Source organism: Salmo salar, chromosome 01 (genome assembly GCF_965601325.2).
Source record: "Salmo salar chromosome 01, fSalSal1, whole genome shotgun sequence".
Lineage (NCBI taxonomy): Eukaryota > Metazoa > Chordata > Actinopteri > Salmoniformes > Salmonidae > Salmo > Salmo salar.
The window spans coordinates 124,488,700-124,503,430 of NC_138291.1; the positions used below are offsets into that span (position 1 = coordinate 124,488,700).

Consider the following 14,731-nt stretch of genomic DNA (forward strand, 5'->3'; position numbering starts at 1 on the left):
GCAAAGCTGTCATCAAGGCAAAGGGTGGCTACTTTGAAGAATTTGTTTCACACTTTTTTGCTTACTACATGATTCCATATGTGTTATTTCATAGTTTTGGTGTCTTCACTATTATTCTACAATGTAGAAAATAGTAAAAATAAAGAAAAACCCTGGAATGAGTAGGTGTCTCCAAACCTTTGACTGGTACTATAAGTATTCAGACCCTTGGCTATGAAACTCGAAGTTGAACTCAGGTGCATCCTGTTTCCCATTGATTATCCTTGAGATGTTTCTACAACTTGATTGGAGTCCACCTGTGGTATATTGAATTGATTGAACATGATTTGGAAAGGCACACACCGGTCTATATAAGGTCCCACAGTTGACAGTGCATGTCAGAGCAAAAACCAAGCCATGAGGTCAAAGAAATTATCCGAAGAGCTCAGAGAAAGGATTGTGTCGAGGCACAGATCTGGGGAAGGGTACCCAAAAAATGTATTCGGCATTGACGGTCCCCAAGAACACAGTGGCCTCCGTCATTCTTAAATAGAAGTTTAGAACTACTCTTCCTAGAGCTGGGTACCCAGCCAAACTGAGCAATCGGGGGAGAAAGGCCTTGGTCAGGGAGGTGACCAAGAACCCGACGGTCACTCTGACAGAGCTCCAGAGTTCCTCTGTGGAGATGGTTGTCCTTCTGGAAGGTTCTCTCATCTCTGCAGCACTCCACCAATCAGGCCTTTATGGTAGGGCGGCCAGACAGAAGCCACTCCTCAGTAAAAAGCACATGACAGCCCGCTTGGAGTTTGCTAAAAGGCACCTAAAGAACTCTCAGAACATGAGAAACAAGATTCTCTGGCCTGATGAAACCAAGATGAATGCCAAGTGTCACATCTGGAGGAAACCTGGTGCCATCTCTACGCTGAAGCACGGTGGTGGCAGCGTCAAGCTTTGGGGATGTTTTTCACCAGCAGGTACTGGTAAAGGTGCTTCAACAAAGTACTGTGTGAAGGGTTTGAATACTGTAAAATGTGATACTTCAGTTTTTTTATTTTCATAAATTAGCAAACAAAAAAAACAACTTTTTTTGCTTTGCTTTCTGGGGTATTGTGTGTAGATTGATTAAAAACAAAACATTTTCTTCATCAATTTTAGAATAAGGATGTAATGTAACAATGTGGAACAAGTCAAGGGGTCTGAATACTTTCCGAATGTGCTGTAGGCAGGTCAGAACCGGGCACAAGGCCTTTCTATCAGCATTCAAAAGCTGTATCTCGCAACTTCCCGAGAAACAGGGCCTATCATCAATGAATATGCTAAGATATTGAGATGAGGTGAGATGATTCACTTTTCACACTGTCACAAACAGTTTCTGGCCATGTACACGGATTTGCTTCACACTGTTCATGGTAACCAGGGCACCAAAACAGGGGAGAAGTCGAGCCTCGTACTTCAAAACGCTCTTAGTTGTTGTGGAAATTGACCCACTATGCTGTTTACTATCTGTGTCTATTTCATATGGCTGAGTCTTTGTTTAAATTATACAACTTCCCCTTGCCTCTACAGCCAACCGTCTCGTTAACCTACGACACGGAAAATAAGGTTTTGTAATAACTTTTTTTTAATTGTGTTTTTTTTTGGGGGGGGGGGGGGTAGGAATTTTTTCTCAGCGTTAAGGTTTGCAATTTGGTTTAAAAGTTTGACCGTTCATAGCCCTATTTGCTCCATCCTGCAGTATGTCTAGACTGACTACTCCTTTTCACTTCCTGGTTCTGCTGTGGAGGTTCTGCGTTTTGTCCAGTAGGGGGAGTCGTAGGTTCACAAACTGGACAGATCTTCTTTCAACCCTGTTATTTTGTTCCCAGTTCACACAACCAACCCTCAGCTTGGTGTTTGTTTAGCCATCAGATGGCGTTACGACTCTCTGTTAGAAGGATCATGTGGGCTTCCCTGTGGCTCAGTTGGTAGAGCATTGTGTGTGCAACGCCAGGGTTGTGGGTTCGATTCCCACGGGGGGCCAGTACAAAAAAAAGAAAAGCATGAAATTAAATGTATGAAATGTATGCATTCACTACTGTAAGTCGCTCTGGATAAGAGTGTCTGCTAAATGACTAAAATGTAAAAATGTAATATTGACCCATTACTTCTGCAGCCCACTGACTTTAAAACACTGACTTTAGGCTTTGTGTGCAAGGTAGTGCACTGGCTATCAGAGTCCTCCCTCCACTATGTCCCACAGCAGCCCAGCCCACACTGTTGGTTAGGTGATATCTCAGCCCAGTCTACACTGTTGGTTAGGTGATATGTCAGCCCAGTCTACACTGTTGGATAGGTGATATCACAGCCCAGGCCAGCCTTCACTGTTGGTTAGGTGATACTGTTGGTTAGGTGATATCTCAGCCCAGCCCAGCCTACACTGTTGGTTAGGTGATATCTCAGCCCAGCCTGCACTGTTGGTTAGGTGATATCTCAGCCCAGCCCAGCCTACACTGTTGGTTAGGTGATATTTCAGCCCAGCCCAGCCTACACTGTTGGTTAGGTGATATCTCAGCCCAGCCTACACTGTTGGTTAGGTGATATCTCAGCCCAGCCTACACTGTTGGTTAGGTGATATCTCAGCCCAGCCTACACTGTTGGTTAGGTGATATCTCAGCCCAGCCCAGCCTACACTGTTGGTTTGGTGATATCTCAGCCCAGCCCAGCCTACACTGTTGGTTAGGTGATATCTCAGCCCAGCCCAGCCTACACTGTTGGTTAGGTGATATCTCAGCCCAGCCCAGCCTACACTGTTGGTTAGGTGACATTTCATGTTGCCCCTTTTTGTTATTTTGAAGTGTGTGTCCCAAATTGCACCCTATTCCCTACGTAGCGCACTACTTCTGACCAGCGCCCTGTGACTATATAGGGAATAGGGTGCGATTTGGGATGTGCAGCCTATGTCTCTGTGGTATAATGCATGGAGATGTGACTGGTATCTGAACATTCTGTCTCCCCTTGTTACCGTGACTACATTCATCATGTTTCAGATCTAACTCCACTGTTCCCTGACCTTCTGTTTCAGATCTAACCCCACTGTTCCCTGACCTTCTGTTTCAGATCTAACTCCACTGTTCCCCGACCTTCTGTTTCAGATCTAACCCCACTGTTCCCTGACCTTGTGTATGTTTCAGATCTAACTCCTCTGTTCCCTGACCTTGTGTATGTTTCAGATCTAACCCCACTGTTCCCTGACCTTGTGTATGTTTCAGATCTAACCCCACTGTTCCCTGACCTTGTGTATGTTTCAGATCTAACCCCACTGTTCCCTGACCTTGTGTTTCAGATCTAACCCCACTGTTCCCTGACCTTCTCTGTTTCAGATCTAACCCCACTGTTCCCTGGCCTTCTGTATGTTTCAGATCTAACTCCACTGTTCCCTGACCTTCTCTATGTTTCAGATCTAACCCCACTGTTCCCTGGCCTTCTGTATGTTTCAGATCTATCTCCACTGTTCCCTGACCTTCTGTTTCAGATCTAACCCCACTGTTCCCTGACCTTCTGTTTCAGATCTAACTCCCCTGTTCCCTGACCTTGTGTATGTTTCAGATCTAACTCCCCTGTTCCCTGACCTTCTGTATGTTTCAGATCTAACTCCACTGTTCCCTGACCTTGTGTATGTTTCAGATCTGTGTACGATGACCAGCCTAATGCCCACAAGAGGTTTATGGAGAAGCTCGAGGTCAGGATCCGTAACCATGACAGAGAGATCGAGAAGATGTGTAACTTCCACCACCAGGGGTTTGTGGATGCCATCACTGAGCTGCTCAAAGTCCGTGCTGATGCAGAGAAACTGATGGTGAGGAAGAAGGAGACCCAGAGCTAAAGAAATGGAAACTATGGATCTATCTAGTCTAGCTCTATGTTCAACCAGGAATAGTAGTGGATCTATCTAGTGTAGCTCTATGTTCAACCAGGAATAGTAGTGGATCAGTCTAGTCTAGCTCTATGTTCAACCAGGGATAGTAGTGGATCTATCTAGTCTAGCTCTATGTTCAACCAGGGATAGTAGTGGATCAATCTAGTCTACCTCTATGTTCAACCAGGGATAGTAGTGGATCTATCTAGTCTAGCTCTATGTTCAACCAGGGATAGTAGTGGATCAACCAGGGATAGTAGTGGATCTATCTAGTCTAGCTCTATGTTCAACCAGGGATTGTAGTGGATCAACCAGGGATAGCAGGGGATCTATCTAGTCTAGCTCTATGTTCAACCAGGGATAGTAGTGGATCAGTCTAGTCTAGCTCTATGTTCATCCAGGGATAGTAGTGGATCAATCTAGTCTACCTCTATGTTCAACCAGGGATAGTAGTGGATCTATCTAGTCTAGCTCTATGTTCAACCAGGGATAGTAGTGGATCAACCAGGGATAGCAGGGGATCTATCTAGTCTAGCTCTATGTTCAACCAGGGATAGTAGTGGATCAGTCTAGTCTAGCTCTATGTTCAACCAGGGATAGTAGTGGATCAACCAGATATAGTCGTGGATCTATCTAGTCTAGCTTTATGTTCAACCAGGGATAGTAGTGGATCTATCTAGTCTAGCTCTATGTTCAACCAGGGATAGTAGTGGATCAGTCTAGTCTAGCTCTATGTTCAACCAGGGATAGCAGGGGATCTATATAGTCTAGCTCTATGTTCAACCAGGGATAGTAGTGGATCAGTCTAGTCTAGCTCTATGTTCAACCAGGGATAGTAGTGGATCTATCTAGTCTAGCTCTATGTTCAACCAGGGATAGTAGTGGATCTATCTAGTCTAGCTCTATGTTCAACCAGGGATAGTAGTGGATCTATCTAGTCTAGCTCTATGTTCAACCAGGGATAGTAGTGGATCAACCAGGCATAGCAGTGGATCAACCAGGCATAGCAGTGGATCAACCAGGGATAGCAGTGGATCGACCAGGGATAGCAGTGGATCGACCAGGGATAGCAGTGGATCGACCAGGGATAGCAGTGGTTCAACCAGGGATAGTAGTGGATCAACCAGGGATAGTAGTGGATCAACCAGGGATAGTAGTGGTTCAACCAGGGATAGCAGTGGATCAACCAGGGATAGTAGTGGATCGAGCGGCGGGTTTGGAGCGAGTTTGGAGCGGCGGGTTGGATTGGGTTGGAGCGGGTTTGGAGAGGCTGGTTGGAGCGGGTTTGGAGAGGCTGGTTGGAGCGGCAGGTTGGAGCAGCGGGTTGGAGCAGGTTGGAGCGGGTTGGCCATTCTTTAACAGGTTTTAGACACATGTTCATAATGTATTGTAGTCAATAGCAAGTGATGAATCTGCAAATTGTGACTACCGTTTTCCTTTTGTAACAAAATATCGAAGTTTTGGGGATCAGCTGGAAGCACAGACGGAGTTAAAAGAAGGTCACATGTAAAAATGGGTGAACTTCCCCTTTTAGGGGTTCTTAAAGAAAAGGAACTATGTATGAGAGGTTTGTCCTCCTAGAAAACATAATTCAGTCTCCCTCCCCCAGGACTGAGCCGGTCTAGGTTGACCTAATGATTCCTCCCCCAGGACTGAGCTGGTCTAGGTTGACCTCCCCCAGGACTGAGCCGGTCTAGGTTGACCTCCCCCAGGACTGAGCCGGTCTAGGTTGACCTAATGATCTCTCCCCCAGGACAGAGCCGGTCTAGGTTGACCTAATGATCTCTCCCCCAGGACAGAGCCGGTCTAGGTTGACCTAATGATCTCTCCCCCAGGACTGACCCGGTCTAGGTTGACCTAGTGATCCCTCCCCCAGGACTGAGCCGGTCTAGGTTGACCTAATGATTCCTCCTCCAGGACTGAGCCGGTCTAGGTTGACCTCCCCCAGGACTGAGCCGGTCTAGGTTGACCTAATGAACCCTCCCCCAGGACTGAGCCGGTCTAGGTTGACCTCCCCCAGGACTGAGCCGGTCTAGGTTGACCTAGTGATCCCTCCCCCAAGACTGAGCCGGTCTAGGTTGACCTAATGATCTCTCCCCCAGGACTGAGCCAATCTAGGTTGACCTCCCCCAGGACTGAGCCGGTCTAGGTTGACCTCCCCCAGGACTGAGCCGGTCTAGGTTGACCTAATGATTCCTCCCCCAGGACTGAGCCGGTCTAGGTTGATCTCCCCCAGGACTGAGACGGTCTAGGTTGACCTAGTGATCCCTCCCCCAAGACTGAGCCAGTCTAGGTTGACCTAATGATCTCTCCCCCAGGACTGAGCCGGTCTAGGTTGACCTCCCCCAGGACTGAGCCGGTCTAGGTTGACCTAATGAACCCTCCCCCAGGACTGAACCGGTCTAGGTTGACCTAGTGATCCCTCCCTCAGGACTGAGCCGGTCTAGGTTGACCTAATGATTCCTCCCCCAGGACTGAGCTGGTCTAGGTTGACCTCCCCCAGGACTGAGCCGGTCTAGGTTGACCTAATGATCTCTCCCCCAGGACTGAGCCGGTCTAGGTTGACCTAATGATCTCTCCCCCAGGACTGAGCCGGTCTAGGTTGACCAAATGATCTCTCCCCCAGGACAGAGCCGGTCTAGGTTGACCTAATGATCTCTCCCCCAGGACAGAGCCGGTCTAGGTTGACCTAATGATCTCTCCCCCAGGACTGAGCCGGTCTAGGTTGACCTAGTGATCCCTCCCCCAGGACTGAGCCAGTCTAGGTTGACCTAATGATTCTTCCTCCAGGACTGAGCCGGTCTAGGTTGACCTCCCCCAGGACTGAGCCGGTCTAGGTTGACCTAATGAAACCTCCACCTGGACTGAGCCGGTCTAGGTTGACCTCCCCCAGGACTGAGCCGGTCTAGGTTGACCTAGTGATCCCTCCCCCAAGACTGAGCCGGTCTAGGTTGACCTAATGATTCCCCCAGGACTGAGCCGGTCTATGTTGACCTCCCCCAGGACTGAGCCGGTCTAGGTTGACCTAATGATTCCTCCCCCAGGACTGAGCCGGTCTAGGTTGACCTAATGATTCCTCCCCCAGGACTGAACCGGTCTAGGTTGACCTAGTGATCCCTCCCTCAGGACTGAGCCGGTCTAGGTTGACCTCCCCCAGGACTGAGCCGGTCTAGGTTGACCTAATGATTCCTCCCCCAGGACTGAACTGGCCTAGGTTGACCTAATGAACCCTCCCCCAGGACTGACCCGGTCTAGGTTGACCTAATGAACCCTCCCCCAGGACTGAACCGGTCTAGGTTGACCTAATGATCCCTCCCCCAGGACTGAGCCGGTCTAGGTTGACCTAGTGATCCCTCCCCCAGGACTGAGCCGGTCTAGGTTGACCTCCCCCAGGACTGAGCCGGTCTAGGTTGACCTAATGATTCCTCCCCCAGGACTGAACCGGTCTAGGTTGACCTAATGAATCCTCCCCCAGGACTGACCCGGTCTAGGTTGACCTAATGAACCCTCCCCCAGGACTGAACCGGTCTATGTTGACCTAATGAACCCTCCCCCAGGACTGAGCCGGTCTAGGTTGACCTAATGAACCCTCCCCCAGGACTGAGCCGGTCTAGGTTGACCTAGTGATCCCTCCCCCAGGACTGAGCCGGTCTAGGTTGACCTCCCCCAGGACTGAACCGGTCTAGATTGACCTAATGAACCCTCCCCCAGGACTGAGCTGGTCTAGGTTGACCTAGTGATCCCTCCCCCAGGACTGAGCCGGTCTAGGTTGACCTAATGATCTCTCCCCCAGGACTGAGCCGGTCTAGGTTGACCTAATGATTCCTCCCACAGGACTGACCCGGTCTAGGTTGACCTCCCCCAGGACTGAGCCGGTCTAGGTTGACCTAATGATTCCTCCCCCAGGACTGAGCCGGTCTAGGTTGACCTCCCCCAGGACAGAGCCGGTCTAGGTTGACCTAATGAATCATCCCCCAGGACTGAGCCGTTCTAGGTTGACCTAATGAACCCTCCCCCAGGACTGAGCCGGTCTAGGTTGACCTAATGATCTCTCCCCCAGGACTGAGCCGGTCTAGGTTGACCTAATGATTCCTCCCCCAGGACTGAGCCGGTCTAGGTTGACCTCCCCCAGGACTGAGCCGGTCTAGGTTGACCTCCCACAGGACTGAACCGGTCTAGGTTGACCTAATGGCCAGCTCTCTTTCCCCAGCTGAAAGTGGTCTTTAGACGAGTAGATGGTCTGATTGGTCCAGTTTCCAACCTTGGGTCGACCAATCATTAGCCAGTATATGAGACTTTTTTTTGTTTTTATAATTAACCCCACAATAAATGGCTTCCTTATTACCATGAGCTAATGAGACGCAAATGTGGGAACCTCTCTCTCTGTGGTCGTTCAGTCCCTACTTTCCCCCTGCACCTGCATCTCCCTACCTCCCTCCTAACTCGGCCTGAGTCACCGCCGGATCCCTCTCCGCTCTGTGAATCAACCAGCCCAGTGATTTTTGTTTTTGTATTCAGCTCTGAAACCCCAATGTTTAATTACCAGAAAATGCAGTGGCGCTTTTAACTGTAGACAATGAACGGCACATAGAGCTCATTTAAGTTATCAGGAAAAAGGGAACCGCTGGTCAATTGGATTGAATTATTTGACAAGACGAGTAGAGTTCAAACATCCTCAACGTTACAATTGACCAGTTTGTCATTAGAATCTGTTTGGGAAGGACTGTCATAATCTATTACGCTGCATCAAAGCTTCCAGCGCCGACCAAAAAAACGTTCCAAGTTCCCCGTTGCAGATTGAATCAGAATTTGTCCTTTTTGTCCCTGTGTCCTCGTGGAGGTTGATCTGATTACAAGGTGAGACGCTATAACAGGTAATTGTTTAACTATAGTGCTCTTTTGTTTTGTTTTGTTTAAGGGCCAGGTTACCGACACAAACAGAAGACTGCAAGACGCCGGTAGAGAGGTAAGAGTCTTCGTCCCCGTGGTCAGTTAGAGGACAGATTGAGACGGAAAGCACCTCTTGACTGAACCTCTCTGGGTAATTGTGGAGGTCTTAATAACTCTTTAACCTCTGATGTAAGGTCACAGCCCAAACGGAGGAGGTGATTCGCTGTCGGATACAGCAGAGGAACATGACTACCACTGTGGAGAGACTACAGCTGTGTATACCTGGTGAGATATAACATAACATGACTACAGCTGTGTATACCTGGTGAGATATAACATGACATGACTACAGCTGTGTATACTTGGTGAGATATAACATAACATGACTACAGCTGTGTATACCTGGTGAGATATAACATGACATGACTACAGCTGTGTATACTTGGTGAGATATAACATAACATGACTACAGCTGTGTATACCTGGTGAGATATAACATGACATGACTACAGCTGTGTATACCTGGTGAGATATAACATAACATGACAACAGCTGTGTATACCTGGTGAGATATAACATGACATGACAACAGCTGTGTATACCTGGTGAGATGTAACATAACATGACTACAGCTGTGTATACCTGGTGAGATGTAACATAACATGACTACAGCTGTGTATACCAGGTGAGATATAACATAACATGACTACAGCTGTGTATACCTGGTGATATATAACATGACATGACTACAGCTGTGTATACCTGGTGAGATATAACATAACATGACTACAGCTGTGTATACCTGGTGAGATATAACATAACATGACTACAGCTGTGTATACCTGGTGAGATATAACATCACTACAACTGTGTCTACCTGGTGAGATATAACATAACATGACTACAGCTGTGTATACCTGGTGAGATATAACATGACTACAGCTGTGTATACCTGGTGAGATATAACATAACATGACTACAGCTGTGTATACCTGGTGATATATAACATAACATGACTACAGCTGTGTATACCCGGTGAGATATAATCTATACTATAACATCTAATAACATTGTGTGTTCTAAAAGCTACCTCTCTTCTTTCTGTTCTAAAAGCTACCTCTCTTCTTTCTGTTCTAAAAGCTACCCCTCTTCTTTCTGTTCTAAAAGCTACCCCTCTTCTTTCTGTTCTAAAAGCTACCTCTTCTTTCTGTTCTAAAAGCTACCTCTTCTTTCTGTTCTAAAAGCTACCTCTTCTTTCTGTTCTAAAAGCTACCTCTTCTTTCTGTTCTAAAAGCTACCCCTCTTTTTTCTGTTCTGTAAGCTACCTCTCCCCTCTCTGTTCTAAAAGCTACCTCTCCCCTCTCTGTTCTAAAAGCTACCCCTTTGTTCTAAAGGCTACCCCTCCCCTCTCTGTTCTAAAGGCTACCTCTCCCCTCATTTCTTTCTGTTCTAAAAGCTACCTCTTCTTTCTGTTCTAAAAGCTACCTCTTCTTTCTGTTCTAAAAGCTACCCCTCTTCTTTCTATTCTGAAAGCTACCTTTCTCCTCTCTGTTCTAAAAGCTACCTCTCCCCTCTCTGTTCTAAAATCTACCCCTCCCCTCTCTGTTCTAAAAGCTACCCCTCCCCTCTCTGTTCTAAAAGCTACCTCCCCTCTCTGTTCTGAAAGCTACCTCTCCCCTCTCTGTTCTAAAAGCTAACTCTCCCCTCTCTGTTCTAAAAGCTAACTCTCCCCTCTCTGTTCTAAAAGCTAACTCTCCCCTCTCTGTTCTAAAAGCTACCTCTCCCCTCTCTGTTCTAAAAGCTACCTCTCCCCTCTCTGTTCTAAAACCTACCTCTCCCCTCTCTGTTCTAAAATCTACCTCTCCTCTCTCTGTTCTGAAAGCTACCTCTCCCCTCTCTGTTCTGAAAGCTACCTCTCCCCTCTCTGTTCTAAAAGCTACCTCTCCCCTCTCTGTTCTAAAAGCTACTTCTCCCTCTCTGTTCTAAAAGCTAACTCTCCCCTCTCTGTTCTAAAAGCTACTTCTCCCTCTCTGTTCTAAAAGCTAACTCTCCCCTCTCTGTTCTAAAAGCTAACTCTCCCCTCTCTGTTCTAAAAGCTACCTCTCCTCTCTCTGTTCTAAAAGCTACCTCTCCCCTCTCTGTTCTAAAGGCTACCTCTCCTCTCTCTGTTCTGAAAGCTACCTCTCCCCTCTGTTATGAAAGCTACCTCTCTGTTCTAAAAGCTACCTCCCCCTCTGTTCTAAAAGTTACCTCTCCTCTCTCTGTTCTAAAAGCTACCTCTCTGTTCTAAAAGCTACCTCTCTGTTCTAAAAGCTACCTCTCTCCTCTCTGTTCTAAAAGCTACCACTCCTCTCTCTGTTCTAAAAGCTACCTCCCCCTCTCTGTTCTAAAAGCTACCTCTCCTCTCTCTGTTCTAAAAGCTACCTCTCTCCTCTCTGTTCTAAAAGCTACCTCTCTCCTCTCTGTTCTAAAAGCTACCTCTCCCCTCTCTTTTCTAAAAGCTACCTCCTCTCTTTTCTAAAAGCTACCTCTCTCTGTTCTAAAAGCTACCTCTCTCCTCTCTGTTCTAAAAGCTACCTCTCTCCTCTCTGTTCTAAAAGCTACCTCTCCCCTCTCTTTTCTAAAAGCTACCTCCTCTCTTTTCTAAAAGCTACCTCTCTCTGTTCTAAAAGCTACCTCTCTCTGTTCTAAAAGCTACCTCTCCTCTCTCTGTTCTGAAATCTACCTCTCCTCTCTCTGTTCTAAAAGCTACCTCTCCTCTCTGTTCTAAAAGCTACCTCTCCTCTCTCTGTTCTAAAAGCTACCTCTCCCCTCTCTGTTCTAAAAGCTACCTCTCCCCTCTCTGTTCTAAAAGCTACCTCTCCCCTCTCTGTTCTGAAAGCTACCTCTCTGTTCTGAAAGCTACCTCTCCTCTCTCTGTTCTAAAAGCTACCTCTCTCCTCTCTGTTCTAAAAGCTACCTCTCCCCTCTGTTCTAAAATCTACCTCTCCTCTCTCTGTTCTGAAAGCTACCTCTTCTCTCTCTGTTCTAAAAGCTACCTCTCCTCTCTCTGTTCTAAAAGCTACCTCTCTGTTCTAAAAGCTACCTCTCTGTTCTAAAAGCTACCTCTCTCCTCTCTGTTCTAAAAGCTACCACTCCTCTCTCTGTTCTAAAAGCTACATCTCCCCTCTCTGTTCTAAAGGCTACCTCTCCTTATCTGTTCTAAAAGCTACCTCTCCTCTCTCTGTTCTAAAAGCTACCTCTCCTCTCTTTGTTCTAAAAGCTAACTCTCCTCTCTGTTCTAAAAGCTACCTCTCCCCTCTCTGTTCTAAAAGCTACCTCCCCCTCTCTGTTCTAAAAGCTACCTCTCCTCTCTCTGTTCTAAAAGCTACCTCTCTCCTCTCTGTTCTAAAAGCTACCTCTCCCCTCTCTTTTCTAAAAGCTACCTCTCCTCTCTTTTCTAAAAGCTACCTCTCTCTGTTCTAAAAGCTACCTCTCTCTGTTCTAAAAGCTACCTCTCCTCTCTCTGTTCTGAAATCTACCTCTCCTCTCTCTGTTCTAAAAGCTACCTCTCCTCTCTGTTCTAAAAGCTACCTCTCCTCTCTCTGTTCTAAAAGCTACCTCTCCCCTCTCTGTTCTAAAAGCTACCTCTCCCCTCTATGTTCTGAAAGCTACCTCTCTGTTCTGAAAGCTACCTCTCCTCTCTCTGTTCTAAAAGCTACCTCTCTCCTCTCTGTTTTAAAAGCTACCTCTCCCCTCTGTTCTAAAATCTACCTCTCCTCTCTCTGTTCTGAAAGCTACCTCTTCTCTCTCTGTTCTAAAAGCTACCTCTCCTCTCTCTGTTCTAAAAGCTACCTCTCCTCTCTCTGTTCTAAAAGCTACCTCTCCCCTCTCTGTTCTAAAAGCTACCTCGCCCCACTCTGTTCTAAAAGCTACCTCTCCCCTCTGTTCTAAAAGCTACCTCTCCCCTCTCTGTTCTAAAAGCTACCTCTCCTCTGTCTGTTCTGAAAGCTACCTCTCCCCTCTCTGTTCTAAAAGCTACCTCGCCCCACTCTGTTCTAAAAGCTACCTCACCCCTCTCTGTTCTAAAAGCTACCTCTCTCCTCTCTGTTCTAAAAGCTACCTCTCTCCTCTCTGTTCTAAAAGCTACCTCTCCCCTCTCTTTTCTAAAAGCTACCTCTCCTCTCTTTTCTAAAAGCTTCCTCTCTTTTCTAAAAGCTACCACTCTCCTCTCTGTTCTAAAAGCTACCTCTCTCCTCTCTGTTCTAAAAGCTAACTCTCTCCTCTCTGTTCTAAAAGCTACCTCTCCTCTCTCTGTTCTGAAATCTACCTCTCCTCAAAGCTACCTCTCCTCTCTGTTCTAAAAGCTACCTCTCCTCTCTCTGTTCTAAAAGCTACCTCTCCCCTCTCTGTTCTAAAAGCTACCTCTCCCCTCTCTGTTCTAAAAGCTACCTCTCCCCTCTCTGTTCTGAAAGCTACCTCTCTGTTCTGAAAGCTACCTCTCCTCTCTCTGTTCTAAAAGCTAACTCTCCCCTCTCTGTTCTAAAAGCTAACTCTCCCCTCTCTGTTCAAAAAGCTAACTCTCCCCTCTCTGTTCTAAAAGCTATCTCTCCCCTCTGTTCTAAAAGCTACCTCTCCCCTCTCTGTTCTAAAAGCTTCCTTTCCTCTCTCTGTTCTAAAAGCTACCTCTCCCCTCTGTTCTAAAGGCTACCTCTCCCCTCTCTGTTCTAAAAGCTACCTCTCCCCTCTCTGTTCTAAAAGCTACCTCGCCCCACTCTGTTCTAAAAGCTACCCCTCCCTCTCTGTTCTAAAAGCTACCTCTCCTCTCTCTGTTCTAAAAGCTACCTCTCTGTTCTGAAAGCTACCTCTCCCCTCAATGTTCTGAAAGCTACCTCTCCTCTCTCTTTTCTAAAAGCTACCTCCCCTCTCTGTTCTAAAAGCTACCTCTCCTCTCTCTGTTCTAAAAGCTACCCCTCCCATCTGTTCTAAAAGCTACCCTCCCCTCTCTGTTCTGAAAGCTACCTCTCCTCTCTGTTCTAAAAGCTCCCTCTCTCCCCCTGTTCTAAAAGCTCCCTCTCTCCCCTCTGTTCTAAACGCTACCTCTCCTCTCTCTGTTCTAAAAGCTACCTCCCCTCTCTGTTCTAAAAGCTACCTCTCCCCTCTCTGTTCTGAAAGCTACCTCTCTGTTCTGAAAGCTACCTCTCCTCTCTGTTCTAAAAGCTACCTCTCCCCTCTCTGTTCTGAAAGCTACCTCTCTGTTCTAAAAGCTACCTCTCCCCTCTCTGTTCTAAAAGCTAACTCTCCCCTCTCTGTGCTAAAAGCTACCTCTCCCCTCTCTGTTCTAAAAGCTACCTCTCCCCTCTCTGTTCTAAAATCTACCTCTCCCCTCTCTGTTCTAAAAGCTACCTCTCCTCTCTCTTTTCTGAAATATACCTCTCCTCTCTCTTTTCTGAAATATACCTCTACTCTCTATTTTCTGAAAGCTACCTCTCCTCTCTCTGTTCTAAAAGCTATCTCTCCCCTCTCTGTTCTAAAAGCTACCTCTCCCCTCTCTATTCTAAAAGCTACCTCTCCCCTCTGTTCTAAAAGCTACCTCTCCTCTCTGTTCTAAAAGCTACCTCTCCTCTCTGTTCTGAAAGCTACCTCTCCCCTCTCTGTTCTGAAAGCTACCTCTCCCCTCTCTGTTCTAAAAGCTACCTCTCCTCTCTCTGTTCTAAAAGCTACCTCTCCCCTCTCTGTTCTGAAAGCTACCTCTCTGTTCTGAAAGCTACCTCTCCTCTCTGTTCTAAAAGCTACCTCTCTCCTCTCTGTTCTGAAATCTACCTCTCTGTTCTAAAAGCTACCTCTCCTCTCTGTTCTAAAAGCTCCCTCTCTCCCCCTGTTCTAAAAGCTCCCTCTCTCCCCTCTGTTCTAAACGCTACCTCTCCTCTCTCTGTTCTAAAAGCTACCTCCCCTCTCTGTTCTAAAAGCTACCTCTCCCCTCTCTGT

At 47.1% G+C, this 14,731-nt stretch overlaps 1 protein-coding gene across 5 annotated transcripts in view; it reads left to right on the forward strand.

The window, feature by feature from the left end:
• The window catches only part of LOC106563898 (exocyst complex component 6), a 272,390-nt gene that overhangs the window by 30,992 nt on the left and 226,667 nt on the right, over positions 1-14,731 (forward strand). For 4 of the 5 annotated variants that reach the window (XM_045714200.2, XM_045714203.2, XM_082978789.1 and 1 more), the window contains exons 2-4: positions 3,643-3,814; positions 8,793-8,840; positions 8,959-9,049. In XM_045714200.2, coding sequence (XP_045570156.1) covers positions 3,643-3,814; positions 8,793-8,840; positions 8,959-9,049 — 311 coding nt within the window. Of the gene's footprint in view, positions 1-3,642; positions 3,815-8,792; positions 8,841-8,958; positions 9,050-9,729; positions 9,760-14,731 lie in introns of those variants that run through there. The other variant, XM_082978788.1, reaches the window with a different exon arrangement.